Raw genomic sequence first — 19,763 nt, forward strand, 5'->3', positions numbered from 1 at the left:
TATATAACCATCAAGGGCTGAGGGTGTAGCTCCTTGATAACAGTACTTGCCTGGCATGCAGGTGACCAAGGATTCCATCCCTAGTATGAAGGCCTACAAATGCAGCTTTGTGAAGATCACAGATTGAGAACTTTTACAGCTTGAACAGACTCCCCACCTTGTGATCAGGAAGGCTTCTTCCTTTATCTTTCCTCTTTCCACATGTAGAAGTGATTCAATCCCAGACCCTATACGGAAACTCCATTTTGAAAGGCCTTAACGGGAAAGGCAATCTATTATAATCAATCCCTAGCTGAGTATGATAGTGCACACCTGTAATCCTTACACTCTGGGAGGCTGAGACAGGACAAGTTCAAATCCTGCCTAGGTAACATAGTGACTTAGCAAGACTCTTGTCTCCAAATCACATGGTGGGGGTGGGGGGAGATGTAGCTCAGTGCAAAGGCCGAGGTTCAATCCCCAGTACCAGGGAGAATAGCCCCTGAAGTATCTAACCTGTTGCTTACAACAAACAGGGTTTGGGTTTTTTTATGGATGGGGTGGTCAACAAGCAGAGACACAAAGACCCTAGAGTCAAGGTGCTTCTGTACCTAGGACTAAGGTTCTGATTCTAAAATCACTGGGTCCCTGCAGGAGCCAACACCTATGGTTTTCTAAGGCTTGCATCATATCCTTAAAGGGCTCCACAAGCTCAAAAAGGTTAAGAGATACTGATCCAGATGATTAGGAGGGAAAACACTAGCAAACCAAGGATGTCAAGATCCTCTGTCTGTTGACTATATCTCCTCAGCTTCTATGGATCTCCTGTAAGACATAGTGAAAAAGCAATAAAGTGTACCCTTCAGATGCCACTTCTGCATCGCCACCTCAATTCTAGAGGCAAGCTGAAATGACAAGATGTCATCCATTATACAATAAATATTTGCACCTATGTTAAAGTAACATTCTCACAGAATTAAAGTTTTCCAAATAAGGTGCAAAGGCACACATCTGTAATCCCAGCTGTTTGGAAGACCAAAACAGGAGGATTCCAGTTTAAGGCCACCCTGGGGAACTTTAGCGCACCTGTCTACCATGTACAAGGCCCTGGGTTCAGTCCCAGTACCACAATAAAGGAGGGGGATGGGCCATTAGTTTTCCAGATTATTTTACTTGAGAGAAAGAATTTCTTATATCCAGATTGTTTTACTTGAGAGAAAGAATTTCCTAAACAGCTAAAGGAGGCAGTAATTGTACCAAAGTGGGAGGCTTTATATTCAAATTATGGAAGTTGCACATGGAGGCATACATCTGTAATCACAGCACTCTAGATGCTTGAGTCAGGAAGATCTCAAATTCAAGCCCAGCCTAGGCAATGGGCAACGTAAACCCTGTCTCAGAATTTTAAAAATAGGGAGAGGGGTGCTAGGGATATAGCTCAGTGCAAAGGCCCTGGTTCAACTTGGGGGCGGTGCGGAGTACATGAGGGATGGATGGGGAATGAGACAGAGACACAAATAATGGAAACATTGTAATGACACCAAGACAAGCTCAGGATCTGACAAGATGACCAGGCTGCCCCTCAGGATGGAGGGAATGAATGCAGTATTTGCTGACAAGACCAGTAACTGGCATTAAAGCAGAATCATATGACAGCAGCACACATTAACTTCATATTGTCACTGCTACTCCTCAAGATTCCCCCTTTAACGGAAGGACTTGTAAATTTCAACTATTCCTTCCTAGAAGAATACTCAAGGGCAAAATCTAACATGTATTTTATGACTAAGATATCTTCCTAATGTAGACAATTTGGGAAGAATATATTGAGCTGCTCTGAAAGCCGAATGATCCTTACCACGGCCCATCCATACAGTTCTGCTATGGATCCAGGCTTTATTAAGTGTTCCTAACCTGAGTGACCTCTTAGCAAATAACTTAACAGAGCGTAATACCAATGCCACCCAAGCCTTCAAATAGCTCTAACATGGACTAAACCTGTGTGCCATGAATAATGTTTAAACTGATCTCAACAACAAGTGTGCATTACTTTTCCTGTTCTGCCAAAACTTCTTTCCTTTTCCTTTGCAGGTAATGGACAGTCTTAGCAACATTAGAGAATAAAAGCTCAGATATCTATAGTCTTTGGTGATTAACTGCACGTGAACAAATCTATGTCTTGTCCCAAGTCACTGGGTAAGAGAAGAGGAGCAGGTAATGGACAGTCTTAGAAACATTAGAGAATAAAAGCTCAGATATCTATAGTCTTTGGTGATTAACTGCACATGAACAAATCTATGTCTTGTCCCAAGTCACTGGGTAAGAGAAGAGGCTAGAAGTATCATCTGAATTACAGGAATTATTTGCTGCTCCCATCAAGGTTTAAGTATGCAGCACTGTGACTGAAGGCTTGTTGTCAGGATTAGAGTGGGGCAGTTTTCTTTATTGTGCTTTTGACAGAGGAGGTGGTAAATTTATAGGCTTTTTGTTTTTTTTTTTTTTTTTTTGGTAGTACTGAGGACTGAACACAGGGCCTTCTCATTGATACATCCCCAGCCATCTCTGTATTTTTTATTTTTGAAACAAAAGAGTCTTAAATCATCAAGTTGGCCTAGCTGGGTTTGAACCTGCAATACTCCTAACTCAGCCTCCTAGATTGCTAGGATTACAGACATGAGCTAACATACCTGGCTTCCTCTCTGTATGGTGATCTACCTGCATTGGCGAAAAGTAGCCAACCAGTTCCTCAGTCTATGCTCTTTAGCCAAGTGTAACTTTAATTTAGACACTGTGGATGGATGAGCTTGACTGCCTGAACCAAAATAGGAATATTAAATGAACGTCACAGGGGTGGATGTGGATCAGCATGTGCAATGAATGACTGGGGAAGAGGAGTCAAAACTTTCCCTAATAACACTGTGAATTTAATGTCAAGTATAGATTCTCTATTTCAAAACAGTTGTGATCATTTTGTATAGCTTTTCTGAAAACTTCTATAAATCCTATAATTTGGTAAAATTTTGTGATTCTTTAAAAAAAAGAAAAAAGTGACACTCCTTTATGCCCAGGCACCACTGCTAGCTGTCCTACCATTTGAACTTGCCTAACTACTTACAACTGAAAGGAGATGTAACTTGTTTCCTACATCTCACTATTCCCATAGGATAAAAACGTTTGGTAAATCTGCTGTGTCCCTTGCCCCTTAGTCCCTCTTACCTGGGCTTTCTGATTACGGTTTAAGACTACTAATCTACTGAATCACCTCAACATTTAGAAAATAGAAGTTCATAAACTGCAAGTGGGCAGATATAAAGCATCCCTTCCCCCCTTAAAAGCTTCCTCAAAAACAACTCTGGAAGAGGACTTTTTATGTTTCTTGTTTTTTGTTTTGTTTTGTTACCGGGGATCAAGCTCTGGTTTTTGCGCTTGCCTGGCAGGCAGCAGTACCACTGGGCTAAATTCCCAGCCCAAGGACTTACTATGTTAATTAAAGACTCTCCTGGGCTAGGGATTTAGCTCGGTGGCTCAGTGGCACAGTGCCTGCCTGGTAAGCACAAGGTCCTGAGTTTGAACCCCAGTACCGGAAAAAAAAAAAAAAAAAAAAAAAAAAAAAAAACACCCAAAAAAAAAAAAAAAAAAAAAAAAAAAAAGACTCTCCTAGCCAGACAAGTCCAGCTTGGGCAACAGTACTGTGACTCATATACATGCATGCATGCACACATACACAAACACACCTGGCATTTCTTGGGTCTAGTCCATCACAACGGAATTAGCCACGTGATTAATGGCATAAATTAGACATACCTACCATGACTGTGAGAATGCTATTAGGTTAGTACATAGCTACATGAACATGACTGGATCTCACAGGTATTACTCCCGTCAGGCAGAGTAGTACCACAAACAGCCAGGATCATAGCTAGCGCATGAATCTGTCCACAGCTGGCCTATCATGGTAAAGATGAGTATGCCACCCTGAGGCATGCAAGTGTACTGGGGCAGAGCTTGCAGAATCTTAAAACTGTAAGTGAGATTTATTCAGGATTCATCAACATAGGCAGGAGAAGTGACTTTAGAAAGCTGAAAGTACTAGAAAAATTAGTGTTTTTCAAAATTTGGAACGGGGGAGTGAACAAAACAGATGCCAAAGAGAAGCACTGGTTCCATGGCCTCCCCTGGAGGGGGGATTCACCATAGTACACAAGAAAGGGTTCCTTCTCAAAAAGGATTTAATTTCTTTGTGACTTAACTCCTATGAGAAACTATTTTTAACAGATTCTAGCCCTGTGCCTTGGAGAACAGATGTTGTGGCCTTTCAATCCTAAAGCTGATCCTCTAGAGCAGGAGCTAACAAATTATAAACCCACCTCCAATTTTTTAAATAAGGACATTTTTCAAAACTGTTAAGTTTTGTCCATCATGGCTCTCTCACTAGAAAAAGAGCTGAGGGCTATACAGAGACCCTCTGTCCCACAGAGAATAGGTTGCCAACCTCTGCTTTAAGGGGAAGAGATGACAGACTGCAGTTACAATCTGATAGAAAAGCAGGGGATGAGCAATATGACAAAGCTTTTCCTTAGGGAACCCAAGTGCTTGATCAACAGTCACAGAATCAGAGTACAGCTGCTCTGAGTCAGGGTGGCACAAGAGGAACCCTTTCCCTGTGTGCCAAGGCTCAGCCCAAACTCTGCCCTATACTTACTGTCCCCCAGGATCAGTTCCACTTCCTCGTCTGCATCAGAATCTTCATCCTCCCCATCCTCTCCCTCCTCTAGAAGGTTTGCTAGCTCCTCATCAGAGGGAGAGAAGTCATTGTCCCCATCCTCTCCTGCGTTCTCATTATTGTCATCCTCCTCCAGTTCCGCCTCCAGCAACTGGTCAGTGTCAAGTTCATCTAAATCATCAGTGTCGTCATCATCTTCATCATCATCCTCTTCCTCCTGTTCTTCCTCTTCCTGGTAAGAGAGCATCAGGCCCATTAGGACAAACACAGAGGCTTAACCCATGTTGGCCACATGGTGATTGTTGCCCAAAGGGTGGTAATCTAGATTAGCACAGGGTTTGTGGGCCAGCCAGACTAGTCAGTGATGACTGAGACAGGCATGCCCATATCCCACAAGTCATTCACAGCAACCCTCAAACAAGGATTACTGTTCACTCCATAAAAGCAGTAATGGCCATGCAGATCTTATCCAAAGAAATAGACAATTTGCTTTAGAGGAGCCCAAGAGAACTGTCTTCTATTAACCAAAGCAAGTGAACACTGGAAAAGCTTTTACCTGGAATCTAAAAAGTGATGTTTTAACAAAACAGATGAAGAACGCAGCTGCTGTTGTCACTAAATCTAATTCCTTTGAGCACACTTCAGTCTTCTAACAGAGCACGTGGGCAAACTCCTTAATAGTGCCATCATCCACATTTCATTTGAACATTCTAGCAAAACAGGCTTACAAGATAATCCTGCATTTCCCCGCCAAAAAAAGTATGCTATGCAAACCATTTATCCTTGTATTCTTAGGACAACTTCCAAAGGAACCAAAACTGAACTTTTTCTTGATACCCTGGGCTTGTAAATCTTCTATACATTTCAACTTTGCATTGGATTCAAAACTGTTTCCCTTCAAATGGGAAGGAGACAAAGACAACTCAACTTTAATAAAGATGACAGACATTCCTAAATATAGCCAATATTTTAGGTATTTTTCTGCTCAAACATCAACTCTCAGCCTTACCAACAGCAAGAAGATTCTAATTCCTAATTCCTACAATAATATAAAATCCCTTTAATAAAGAGACCTAATTAAAATCAAGACACAACAAACTCAATATAAGCAAAAAAATTTTTTTCATATTAAAGTTACTGCCTGCTAATCAAAACGTTGTTCCCTAGTGTACCCTCGAGTTTGTCAAAATCTTATATACACACATACAATTTACATACACACATGCACTTTCCCAGGTACCAGTACTTATCAGCTGTAAAAACTAGACTTATTCAGCAGAGTACCTCTACTTCTGGACCTCTAATAATTTTAGAGCCAACAATATACTTCTGAATTGCTGTATGATGCAATGATTCAAGTTTTCAATAAATTCTCCCACCTACGTGCAAAAATGTAATGCCTTTAAATACTTAGCAATTGCAATACTACAAGTTTATGTCTATACCAGATTTTGCGTGCATGCATGTCTGAACACACACGTAGTGGTCTGAAACCACTATTCCACTACTTTGGCCACACAGCACCTCCAGAGAACAGGCTGACTGATACAAACTCACTCATAAAGATCTTGTCCCAAACCTCACTTCAACCCTGGCTTGAGAAGAAACCAAGAGGCCCTTTCCCCCTCTTGCTCTGGGCTTTAGTCCACCCTGGGAGCCTATTACTGAGTGTGCTTTTCATATCCCCACCCTACCCTTATCTAACCTCTCACACTTGTATCCAGTGAAGAGGTTCAGCTCCTCCAAACTTAATGACTTCTCAATCTACATAGGCATCAAATTCCTTCCACCTGTATGGTTGTGTTTTTGTTTGTGGTTTTTTGTTTGTTTTGAGATACAGACTGGCTATGTAGTTGAGGGTGGCCTAGAACTCAAAATGTAGCCCAAGCTGGCCTCAAACTGGCAATAATCCTGCTGCTTTAGCCTCCCAAATGCTGGGATTAAAGGCGTGTGCCACCACACCTGGCCCACCTATACAGAATTTCAAAAAGGTTCGCCAAAACCTGTTCCTAGCCTCCAAGTGCTCAGCTACCACTGGCTCACTTACTTGCTCATTTACTCTCTCCCTCTCTCACACCTGACAATCTGTCTACCCACACTACAATATAGCAGTCTCTGGGGTGTTCTAAGGCCGGGATGCCTCCACTAAGCCCAAACTCTATTAGCATGATGATTAACTTTGGGGCAGTTAACTAATCTTTATAGAGTTGCTATTAGGATTTGAATATTTTTTTAAAATGTAGGTGTACTGTATATGAGCTCTGTGGAAAGCACCTGGCATATACAATGTGTTCAAAACTGTTAAGTTTGTTGTTCTTGGTCTCTTCCAAATCTCCCCTAGGCATAGGGGTTCCAACTTTTATTTTTCTGCCCTCAAATGTCCTCTAATTCCTAAACGCTGAACTGTCATTTGACAGCTCTATCCACAGCACAGAAACCCAGAACCCCATAATTTCACAACTGAATTTACTTCTCTGACTTCATTTCCAATTAACCTGTTTCTCTGGGATCCCCAGCACTTCCTCCAATCTACTCTGCACTAAACTGTAGCACTCTTTTTCTGCCCATCAGCCTCCAGTCTCTCCAACTCTCTTTGGACTAATCCTTTTCCTGGTCAAAACCTCCCAAGGGCAAGATACACATTGATAATTCCACCTACTCCTGAGACAGAAAGATCAAAAGTTCAAGGCCAGACTGGGGAATTTAGCAAAATCCTCCTTCAAAATAAAATTTAAAAGGGCTGGGGATGTAGCTCAGTCAGTGGTAGTGCTGGCCTAGCATGTGTGAGGCCTGGGTTTAATCCCCATTACCATTCCCTGCAAACAAACTCCCAAAGGCTCTGTGACACAAAGCAAGAAAAACAATGACCATTTACTGAGCCTCTGATCCCAATTTCTTGTTAAATGAGGTACTTTTAATTAGGTGTGAATCAGAATCACCTGAGAAAACTTTTTTTTTTCAAAACACACATGCCTAACCCCACCCAGAGTGTATAAAGCCATTTCTGAATGAGTTTTGTGCAGGTAAATTTTGGAAAGGCTCCTAGGAACTGTAGAAGTGCACTCCTAATTAGAACCAATGTCAAGATGGCAGGTGACATACCCCGAAATTCTATTTTACTTTTCTGTAATACTATATCCTCCCCACTCAGATTCCTTAAGACAGAACCAAAAAAGGTAAATCCAGGTATTACCACTGACCTTCTCTGTTACACCAAACTGTTTTATTTTTTTTCATAATTTGGTTTTAATTCAGTCACCATTTGTTCCCAGACTATTCAAAATTATTCTTCCATGTCTGTTTTTCAAGAGAAATAGCTTTTAGCCTGTACTTCCTTCCAAAATATAACCAATCTCTTAGAAAATCAAGCTTCTGGTCATACTTCAATAGACCAAGTAGTATAGCTTTTCATAACAATGATTCAAATTGGTCCTACTGTCTTGACACTTTAACATGTCATAATTTGCTGAATTGAAACTCTCTTTTAAAACTTGTTCTTGGTACTATCCTTAAAAATTACAGGTTCAAGCCTGGTGTGGTAGTGCATACCCATAATCCCAGCATTCTGGGAAGCTGAGAATCCCAAATTTAAGCCCAGACTGGGCAACTTAGTGACTTAGCAAGACCCTGTCTCAGAATAATAAAAAAGAGTCTGGGATGTAGCTCAATGCGAAGACTCTGGGTTTACTTTCCTATACCACAAAAAAATTAAAAAATAATAAAAAGGAAAAAATAAACTACATATTCATTTCAGGATCATAAACACTTCCGTTTTTCTCTCCATAGAGGTACAATCTAATTCAAATACATTTTCATTTTTTCAGTGAAAACAGCAAGGTATGGTGGCAAATACTTATTCCCAGCATTTGGGAGGGCTAAGGCAGGAGGATTGCTGTGAGTTTGAGGCCAGCCTGGGCTACACAGCAAGACCCTGTCTCAAAAAAAAAAAAGAAAGAACCCTTCCTGGAGTCATTAGTTTCAGGCCTGGCCAGGGATGCAGTTATTATCTGGTATCAATAAGGACTCTTACCATCCGCTTCTAGTAGTAGAGAACACACAGGAAGCACAGCACACAATGTGTCCCAGATTCCAAATGAAGTGGAAAAAAGAGAGCATTATTCCCTTGTTGAATTAATTCTTTATAAATTTAAGGTTTACTATAATTAGCTGAAGTATATTGACTTTTAAAAATCTAGGAAAAATAAACATTACTAATTTTTGATTTTATAGCCAACAAAGTTGGCTGAATTCTTAAAAATACAGATTATAAAAAAACAAAAAACAGCTAGGCATAGTGGTACATGCCTGTAATCCCAGCATTCAGGGAGAATGAGGCAGGAGGATTTTAAGCTCAAGCCCAGTCTAGGCAACTTAGCAATTTAGACCATCTCAAAATAAGTAAGAATGAGGAAGGGAGCTCAATGAGAAACCCCTGGGTTGAATTCTCAGCACACACACACACACACACACACACACACACACACACACACACACACACACACACACACACACACACACACACACCCTACCTTGACACATACACCTACCATATTTTGCATGAATAATGAGCTTTGATAAGTGACTGACACCTCCATGCTCTCTCATCAAATGCCTAAATGCAGGCAGACTAGCAGCCTCAGAAACCAAGTATGCATGGCTGTCAGTGTTCTACATATTTTCATTCATCAATATAGTCATACAGGTCATTATATCTTATTAATAATATCTAAACTTATTTAAACAAAGGCAAAAGCAATTATTTTCATGTATGTAAAATATATTTCAAACCTCTTTAAATAACAACTGTTTTCTATAGGTACATTATGTTGGGCCACTTTAGCAGATGGCAGCTGGTCACTCATGGTTCTGAGTTTATTTTGCTAAGGTGAAAAGGCAAATTTAAAGGTGTTGACCACAGGTGCCTGTATCCCTAAGCCATACATGTCATACCAGGAACATCTGACAAGACCAGAGAGCAGTATCTATACTAGGACAAAACTTTGAATAGCAAATAACTGATATGAAAATGAAAAGTGTTTTAAAAGCAGATGAAGCATACAAAGGAAAATGAGTTTTTAAAAAAAGCTAGCACATGAAGGGGCAGTCAAGAAATCTCATGGAGATACAGTAGTAAATATAGCAAAACACCACTCTTATGAGTCTAGGAGGAACATGGATCAAAACAATGAAGGTCACAAAGGAAACTTACTCATAATAGATATTATTCCACCCAAAACCTCTCTAAATCAAAAAATCAAAATGCCAAAGATGTGAAGGGAAAAGCATTTCTCTCCTGAATGTCCTTCAAAAATGAAATATATTGGATGAGCAAATGAGGATGGTGGTGTCAGTATGCAGTGAAACATACCTAGATCCTGAAAAATCTAGAAGCAATGCTAGTTTACCCACTTCACAGAGCTACGTAGACCCCAAAGTCTCCTCAGATCTGGAAAGCATTTGGGTTTTTCTGCAGAACAAGCCTGAGAGCTACTTGGTGGGATTCTGTTAAGTCTGTCCCTCTCAATCTTGGCTGACCATGTCAACACAGCCTCTATTTTCTCTTCAGAGTTAAAGAATCAGAAGTCCTTCTACCACCTTCTTCTCTTGCTAGTGTCTTTTTCCCTTGACCACTGAAAAGGAAAAGTTAAAAAGAACCATAGAAGCATAATCAATCAATCCTCCCTGATCAAAGTCCCCCAGAGAGGACAGGACAAGAGGAAAATGCTTAAATTCTTCCCTTTATGATGGTCTGTTGTTTCCACAGCCAGCCAACCTTTCCCCAGTGTCTTTGCCTCCCCTGCTGTTCCATGTCTGCAAGAATGAAACTGGATCAGAGTATTTCTGGGTTTCCAAATGGCCAAGGACAATTCTAGCCCCCTTTGAGCTTGACTTTCTCCTCAAAGACAGACCTCAGGCCTCATGGACCCAGTGATGAGCCCTAAAAGACCGCTCCCCACTGCCTTATGAACACAAAAATGTGGGAACAGGGATAATGATACTGATAAATAACTTAAACTTGAGCTTTCCTTCAGACTTAGCTTAATGTGCAACACTGAAGAAGCCTGAAACACAAGTGATACCCAGTAGTAATGAATAAACTCACAGAAGACAAAAAGGGCTTCCAGCCACAGGTACCGCTACCACGTATGGACCAATGGCTTCACAACTGCATATTCTATAACTGTTCAAGTATTAATCACACCTTATTTCATGAACACTAAAGTGAAAAAGTGTATGCAGTAAGGGAGAGAAGTGTAAAGTATCAAACTGACACAAGAATAAAGGACAGATACTACTAAACTCACTCAAGGTAACCACTACCACCTTAAAACTCTTGTTACCAAGAAAGACAAGCAACAAATACAAGTTAAATAACACAGCACTCAAGAAAACATTAAACCAGACATAGTGACACACATATATAATCCCAGCACTGGGGTGTCTTGAGGCAAGAGGATCATGAGTTCAAAGCCAGCCCACATAGTGAGTTCAAGACTACCTAGGACTGACTACATAGTAAGACCATGTCTCAGCTCCTGAGCCCTTAAAAAAAAATAAAAATAAAAAAGGAAAACATTAAAACCCATGCCACAAATCAATTATAAATCTCACATATTCATATGAAGATCTGTCCCTTTCACCCTATCTAACTTGTGTGAGCTTTAAACTGGCTGGCTTACCAAGAAACCAAGACACAGTTGGAAAGCAATAAAGGAAATCCCCAGCAGCATTTGGTTAAAGCAGTTTCAAACTCTGGAGCCTAAATGTCCTTTAGAGTAAATATAATGTTTTAAAGACTTTAATATACAGCTTTTATTTTCTTTATTTTTTCTTTTGCAATACTGGTGATTGAATTCAGGGCTTTTGCACTAAGCTGTACCTCTAGTCCCCTTATAAGAGTCTTGCAGTCCCTAAGCTGCCCAGAGTGGGCTTGAACTTATGATTCTCTTGTCTCAGCCTGAGTAGCTGGTATTACCAGCCCTAACTAAAAGGCTATCATTTTAAATATTTTATAAAATAATATTTCTGTGAAATCCAACACTGACAATGGCAATGCTCACCTATGTGTGAGGGGAGACAATAGAGTGAGAAACTATCCCTAAGACCACATTCCACTGTGGAAAGTATCTCTGGGTCAAGCAGTAGCCAGGTCCCAAAAGAAGGCTCTGCCCTGATCCTACAGCAATAGTGGCAAAACTATGGCATGCATGTCACAGCCAACTGTTTGTTACCACTGAAAGCTCTAAAAGTTCCCCAGCACCCCCCAAACACATACACACACACACACGCACACACAGAGTCTCATTTCCTCACTCTATTCAGAAGCCCTTCTCTGGCGCCGAATATAGTGGTACATGTCATGTCTGTAATCCCAGCTACTCAGGAGGTTGAGGCAGGAAGACTACAAGTTCAAGGCCAGCTTGGGCAACTCAGGGAGACCTTGTCTCCAAACAACAGATTAGGACAGATAGACAGATATATAGATATAGATATAGATATATGGATATAGGTAAGAATGGTGCATGTCTGTAATTCTAGCTCTTGAGAGGCTGAGGCAGGAAGATCACTGTGAGTTTGAACACATAGTAAGACACTGTTGCAAAAAAAAAAAAAGGCCAGCTTGGGCAACTCAGGGAGACCTTGTCTCCAAACAACAGATTAGGACAGATAGACAGATATATAGATATAGATATAGATATATGGATATAGGTAAGAATGGTGCATGTCTGTAATTCTAGCTCTTGAGAGGCTGAGGCAGGAAGATCACTGTGAGTTTGAACACATAGTAAGACACTGTTGCAAAAAAAAAAAAAAAACTGGAAATGTAACTCAGCAGCATAGCACCTGCCTGGCAAGCTCAAGGCCCGGAGTTCAATTCCTGGTACCAAAAAAGAAAAAGGGGGTGGGGGGAAGACCAAAAAGAAAAAAAATCTAGGGATATGAATCATCTCTGAGCACACTTAGGTCAGAACATACCACCAGAAACAGAAACCAAGAACACACACACAGAATTTGAGCCATGTGTCTGCTTAACTTTCTGATTCAGGCATACAGCATCATTATCTTTGATGTACAAGTGATACTGTATTCAAAGAACAATTCAATTTAGAGAACAAGCTATAAGCTCATAACTTATAAGTCTAACCGTATAACACACACTTAAATCTCAAACTAGCATAATCAAATAGCTTCCTTAACTAATATTGAGCTCCATTAGAGAGAAACATGATTCCTTTAATTTTCACCAAAAAAATTATGATTTTCAAATTTTTTTTGCTTTTGGCAGAGTGGCACATGCCTATATCGCCACCTATCAAGGAAGGTGAGGCAGAAAATAGCAAGTTAGAGGCCAGTCTGGGCAACTTAGTGAGACTCTGTCTCAAAATAAAAAGGCTGAGAGTTGGGCATGCCAGCACATACCTATAATCTCAGCACTTCGGAAAGCTGAGGCTGGAGGATCACAAATTTGAATTTAGCACCCTGACTCCAAACAAAAAAATGTTTTAGTTGCTACGGATGTGGATGTAGCTAGCTAGCTCAGTGCAGCTTTGTGAAGACCTTGGGTTCAACTCCAAATACTGGGAACAAAAGTGTTTTTTTGTTTTATGTATTTTAGGGTTTTTTTGTGGTACTGAGGATCGAACTTAAGACTTTGCCCTTGCAAGGCAGGTGTAGTGCCCCTGAGCTAAATCCTTAAAATCCTTAAAAGGTTTTTTTCTTGCTTTTACAATACTGTTTTAAGCCAGGCATAGTGGTGCAAACTTTCAATCCCAGCTCTGAGGAGGATGAAGCAGGAGGATTGCAGTGAGTTTGAGGTCAACCTGGGCTACAAAGCAAGATCCTGTCTCAAAAAAAAGATAAAATGTTAAGTGCATGCTGTTTAGAAAAGACACTAACAAAAGCTATTTCGTTAGCCCTAACCACTGAGCATGATTCACCAAAAAGCTGGGGAGAGCCAGGCATGGAGTTACATGCCTGTAACTGCAGCTACTTGGGAGACTAGGCAGGGGAATAGTAAGTTCAAGTCCAATGTGGCAATTTAGGGAGACACTGTCTCAAATTTTTAAAGATATAAGGGGGAAAAGGGAGGGTGCCAAGGATGCAGCTCATCAGTAAAGTGCTAGCCTAGCATGCAAGGGGCCCTGAATTCAATCCCAGTAACACCAAACCAAGGCTGGGGAGGGATGAGGGCCTGAGCTACAGCAATGCAGAGGGAGGCTCACTTCCTACGGCATTCCTCTCCTCACCTAGTGTACCTCTGTGCCCTTAAAGAGGGAAGATGAAGAACCAGGACTAAATAATATCGGAGGAGAAAAAAACAAAGGAAATGAATTCAAGATCTGGAAAAAACATTTTACCTGCATTAATACCTACACCAGGAAAAAGTCAGAGGGCTAGTCATTCAATTTCAACTTTATATTACTCAACAATACTTACAAAATTAGACAAAATAATCTGGCCAGGAGTATAAACCTGGAACAAGAATGAGGTGTGAGCCCAGCAGACCTGAAACTCAGAAGTCTGAGAAGCTCTTCAGATCTGACACTGACACCACACAGGCAAACACATACCATAATGTAACCACAAATTTAAATCACCTTGGAAGAGGAAAAGGTAAAACTGGTACATTGTAGTAACTACTCATATTTTATGTATATTTAATTCTCAAATGCATTAAAAGCTTTTTACTTATAAGTTCCACTCTTACTACCGTGAAAATGGACTATGCTATACAACAGAAAACACAAAGCAAAACCTTTCAAAGATTAATCCATTTCTACAATCCATCTCCAGTAGAGTGACTTTCTTGATTTATATTCACATTGGGAATACGGGGGCTGCTTATCTTGAGGCAGAACAGGGTACTAATACTGAGAAAAGAAACTAAATCTCTGAATCAAAAATCAGAAATTGCTGAACTGTAAATTAACCTACAAACTCTTGGGATAGTCAAGTACTGATTAAAGTCTTATAATAACAAAATCCTCTTTCTTCTAAGTTTTAGGTACAAGACAGGCATCTCAGATATAGCAACACATTGCAAAGGCTGATGTTTCAAGCCCTATCTAGCAAAAAGCAGAAGAACATAACCTCTATGAAGCATTATTCAGCAGAAAGAAATCTCAAATATCACTGACCTGGTCCTCCTCTTCATCTTCATCTTCTGCAAGACGCTGCCTGCCCACTTCATACAGCCGGCATACTGTGTCCATGTTTAGGGCATCCATGCTGCCTTGATTCTGGAATAAAACAGCCAGTTAGTTCACAAGGAGCATCAGAAGGACCGCATCCATAACTCAGCTCTAACTGGTACCCAAGTTAAGGAACTGTCAAAGCTTCCAATACATAGAATTTTTGAGCTATCTCTGAAAATTCTATAACTAGGACACAGACGGAAAGAAATACAGGACAGGAAGGCTTTTATAGTGAGGGTGATGCACAAATTAGTCTTGCTCTTGTGAGTGGTCCAGACTCCAACAGAGGGATAGATAACAGTGTGAAACAGAATTATCTACACTGTTTTATATTGAAATTTTCTTACTATTTTTCTTGTACCGTGTATCTACAGAATCCTAACATTTGAGTAGATCATCAGTGATTTTTTTTTTTTTGGTATCAGGGATTGAACTCAGGTCCTGTGCTTGCAAGGCAGGAGGCGGAACCACTGAGCTAAATCCCCGGCCCAGTCATCAGTGATTATTATGAGGAGTCTTATGAACTTTAGAACATATATGATACCACATAAAATGTCTGTAATATAACTTTAAAATTATTCAAAAACATCAGAACAAAACAGGAGGGCCTCTGCAAAGGCCCTTTACCTCAATGACAGCAAGATAGCAGTCTTTGGTGTCTGTACACAGGTCAAAGATGTTTCGCTTCACATCAATGGTTGCTGAAAAACAATGAGACAAGGCTCAGAATTAAACTACTGCTTCAACCTTAAAACTTGTATTTTTCCAGATGTAGTGATACACGCCTGAAATTCCAGCACTCTGGGAGGCTAGGGCAGAAAGATTACATGTTTGGAGACTCTATCTCAAAATAAAAAAGAGCTGGGGATACAGCTCAGTGCCAAAGTCCTGGGTTCAATCCTCAATTCCACCAAAAAAAAAAAAAAAAAAAGTAATAAAAATGTTAAAAGTACTGGGGATGTAGCTCAATGGAAGTGTTTGCCAGGTGTGACCAAGGGCCTGGGTTCAATCTCCAACACAGCAAAACACAAAATAAAAATAATAATGATAAAACCTGCTTTTCCTCTACAAAAATTTAAGATGACTGCCCATAAATATTCCCTTAAGTCCTTTACTCTTCATCAAAAAATTACAATCCTCCTAGAAGATGGAGAACCTTAAAAAAAAAAAAAGAGCAGCAAGACTATTGTTTGAAAAAACAATAGTGCTTGCCCCTGTATGCTTACCAATAGGTTTATAGTCAGTTGCATTAAATGTTCGGAAGGATGACCCAAAAGGGCTTTTCATCCTCTCTTCCATTAAGTCATCTTCATCATCAGCCTGCAACATAGCTAGTTGGGGAAAAGGGTAGCAATGAAACACTATTAAGAACAAAAAACATACTATATTCACAAGCACAGAAAATCCTAGTAAGATTTCAGTGAGTTTCTCTGTAAATAAGTTTACTCTGCACCTAGTTAATTCCTCTCAAAGTATGCTCCTTTCATATCCAACCTACTGGGGCCAACAATTTCCTCAACCTCTTGATCTAACACCCAACAAGTGTTACAGCTGAAGGTTTACAACATCACAATCAACCAATGCAAATCTTTTTAAGTTCATAATGATACATGTAGAAATTACTGCATGAAATTTTCAATAAAAGATTATCTTCAGCCAGACATGGTAGGTGACACGTGCCTATAATCCCAACACTCAGAAGACTAAGGCAGGGAGATCATGAGTTTGAGGCCAGCCTACAATGTGAGACCCTGTCTCTCAACACAAACAACAACAACAAAAAGTTATTTATTATCTTTAAAGTTAGTTACCTCTCACTCTAAATCAACATTTTATTTTCTCATTGGTCACCATTTGTATTAACATTTTCTTTTATGTTACAGCTTTCAAATGCCTTTCACAAGAGAGTTATTTCTAAAAAAGAAGTATCCAATTAAGTGAGGGGACAAAGTAGGGTGAAAGACAGTAAAGTAAAAAGCTTATTACCTCCATACATCACTGTCCCCGTATGGTTGAACACCACACGACACTGATCTAGGGCAGGAACAGTATGTAAAAGGTGGAAAGTTCGAAGGTCCCACTAGAAGGAAAGTAGTCAAGGAAAGCTGTTGTAAATAAAAGTTCTTATTTAACCACATAAATTCTGAAATATTGTTTCCTCCTACTATGTACTGATACTTTAAAAGTCAATTGATATTAAAGTATTCTCAAATACATAAAGGCTACATGAGCTCCCTTCCTCCCAACAGTGGCACTTCACTTTCTTAGGTCTAGCTACTGATTTCTACAGAACAAAAATAAAATTCTTCTGAACAAAATAAAAGTCAATTCAATACTCAGAGAATTAGGTGACAGGAATATGGTCACTCTTCTAGAAAAAAAACACACACTAGTGGAAGTCATCAGTATTTACCAATAAGGATAACAGTCTCCTAGAGAGTCATTACCATTTCAAACCGAAGAACAGTACCACATCACCACCAATGTGGATACTTCAAAGTACTGATAAAAACATAAAACAAACAATTTCTGCATAACAAACCAGATAACAAATGGAAAGACAGACATAAATGTAAAGGATACAATCTCAGTATTAATGATGATCTCCAGTCCATTTGGATGGAAAACTCCACTGATGTTCATGTTGAATTTGTCAAACTTGTGGATGGCCTGTGCCGAACGGACATCCCAGAGGACGCCATCATTTAAGACAAGATCATCTGTAGGGTTAAAGGTGGCACAGTTCCTCTTGTAGTTGTTGGCAAGATCTGGGTTAAACAGAGTCAACAGCTTGTTGCCAGTCTGAATATCATAAATCTTTAGAGAAGAAGGGGGTGGGTGGGAAGAGAGAGAAAAATCAGACCAACTGATCTACTGACAAATTTAAAGAGAAACTGTATAATTATAAATACTTCTCCAATGCTTTCCAAATATCCCCCAAAGTGCTTGCTTTGGCAGCATATATACCAAATATCCCCCAAATTTAAAAAGCTCTGATATTGTAAAATAACAAGTAGGAAGATAACATCTATCGAAGCAAAGTTTAAGTGCTTCAGTTCCCATTTAAGGTTTGAAAAAAATCCCTTTCCCACAAGTAAAATGAGAAATAAAACTGAATTAGGGATTAAAAGAAAACAAGGGGCTCAGGGGTGTAGCTCCCTGGTAAAACCTTTGCCTTGTACACTCAAGGCCCTAGGATCAACCTCCAACAAGAGAGGGGGAAACAGACATACACACACACACACACACAGAGTTAGTTGTCTTTCCTTCCCCTTTTCATGAAACAAAAAATGCTTCCAACATTAAAATTGAGAAATCTTCCACACAGATCAATGATTACACATAGAATATTATCCCTTACCAGTTACTTTAAAAAAGTCATCAATGAAATACTTTTCTCCTTAAAATCTTAAAATCTTTTCTCCTTAAAATCTCCTTAAAATGTAGCCCCACCATCCTAAAACTTTCCGAAGTCCACAATATATAACCCATACAGTGACCAGATCTTTCTCATCAGCTTAGAGATGCTACAGTATGCCCAAGCTGTAAAAAGAAACACACACACACATACACACACACACAAAAAAGAAAAAACAAAAGACCCTCCCCCCAACAAAAAAAAAGAAGAAAAATCCTCCTTCAATACAGAAACAAGGAGATACCACAAGGAAACAAACAAATCCAGATCATGGGACCAGAGATGACAACTAGCCTGGTCTCTTCAAAAGACACTGTCATGAAAACTGTTGGCTTTAAAACATTAGTAAGATACCACAACCAAACACAATATATGAATCTTGACTGGATCCTGGTTGAAAAGCAAAACAAAAATACAACAAACATTTGCAACCAAGTACATCAGGGATAATTAGGAAAGCTAGAGTAGTGATATTTGGGAATTACTATAATTTTCTTAAACTGGTTAAGTGTAGTTATGAATAAAATAGTCTATATTGTTAGGCAACATGCTACAAAATGTAGAGATAAAAATGTCATGTTTGTATTTGCAACTTTCAGATGACTTAAAAATGCACACACACCAAAAATATGTGAAAATATGTCAGAACTAATGAATCTAGACAGTGAATACATGTACTACTTTTTCAATTTTTCTGTACATTTGAATATTTTCAAATAAAATATTGGGGATAAATCATCCCTAAATTGACCACCCCATATTTTCCCAAAGTTGTTATCCAACTTCAGCAAAAATGCTTCAAAAGAATTGTCTATATTCAGTGTGTCCCTTTCTCTCCTGTTTTTGCTCTAAAACTAGGTTTTTACCCCACCAGTGTACAAAAATATTTCTTGACATGATTAACAACAGCCTCTACATTGTTAAATCGTTAAGTCTCCTCTTAGTTCTCATCTTATTCAACTCCTCAGCAGTTTCTGACCAACTGATCAATCCTTTCTTAAAATAAAGTCTTCTGTTGGCTTCTAGGGCAACACTTTTTCTTTGATTTCATTCTGCCTTATGGCCACTCTGCCTGGTCGTCTTTCCCAGTACCTCTTCATGTACCAAATCCTACACACTGGTACATGGTGGGGTTATATCTTCCTTCCTCTCTCTTCTCTAGCCCTCTTGATCTCATCCAAGCTCATGACTCTAAATACTATCATCATGTAGATAACTCACATATCTCCCATCCCAGACCTTTCTCCTAAACACCCAACTTGTATATTCAATTCCCCATTCCCTACTGAATGTCTAATAAGACTCTCAAGCTTGGTGTGCCCCGGACTACAGAGTTCAGGCCCACTGTTTATCATCTCTGCATACCTACATGGGCCCAGCCCCATTGTTCCTCCCATGTGTCAGGTGGTACATCTTCCTACCTGGAAGGCTGCTTCTTGCCTCTCAT

The 19,763-nt window shown here is 39.7% G+C and overlaps 1 protein-coding gene across 4 annotated transcripts in view; it reads right to left on the reverse strand.

Annotated features, from left to right (window-relative positions):
- The window catches only part of Dcaf1 (DDB1 and CUL4 associated factor 1), a 72,199-nt gene that overhangs the window by 2,517 nt on the left and 49,919 nt on the right, over window positions 1-19,763 (reverse strand). For 3 of the 4 annotated variants that reach the window (XM_010625369.2, XM_010625368.2, XM_010625367.3), the window contains exons 18-24: window positions 17,482-17,715; window positions 16,885-16,978; window positions 16,125-16,229; window positions 15,526-15,599; window positions 14,842-14,943; window positions 8,733-8,741; window positions 4,682-4,934 (exon numbers count right to left, since the gene is read on the reverse strand). In XM_010625369.2, coding sequence (XP_010623671.1) covers window positions 4,682-4,934; window positions 8,733-8,741; window positions 14,842-14,943; window positions 15,526-15,599; window positions 16,125-16,229; window positions 16,885-16,978; window positions 17,482-17,715 — 871 coding nt within the window. The remainder of the gene's footprint in view (window positions 1-4,681; window positions 4,935-8,732; window positions 8,742-14,841; window positions 14,944-15,525; window positions 15,600-16,124; window positions 16,230-16,884; window positions 16,979-17,481; window positions 17,716-19,763) is intronic. The other variant, XM_019207657.2, reaches the window with a different exon arrangement.

The sequence above is a fragment of the Fukomys damarensis genome, unplaced genomic scaffold (genome assembly GCF_012274545.1).
Source record: "Fukomys damarensis isolate Sample0158 unplaced genomic scaffold, DMR_v1.0_HiC HiC_scaffold_37, whole genome shotgun sequence".
Lineage (NCBI taxonomy): Eukaryota > Metazoa > Chordata > Mammalia > Rodentia > Bathyergidae > Fukomys > Fukomys damarensis.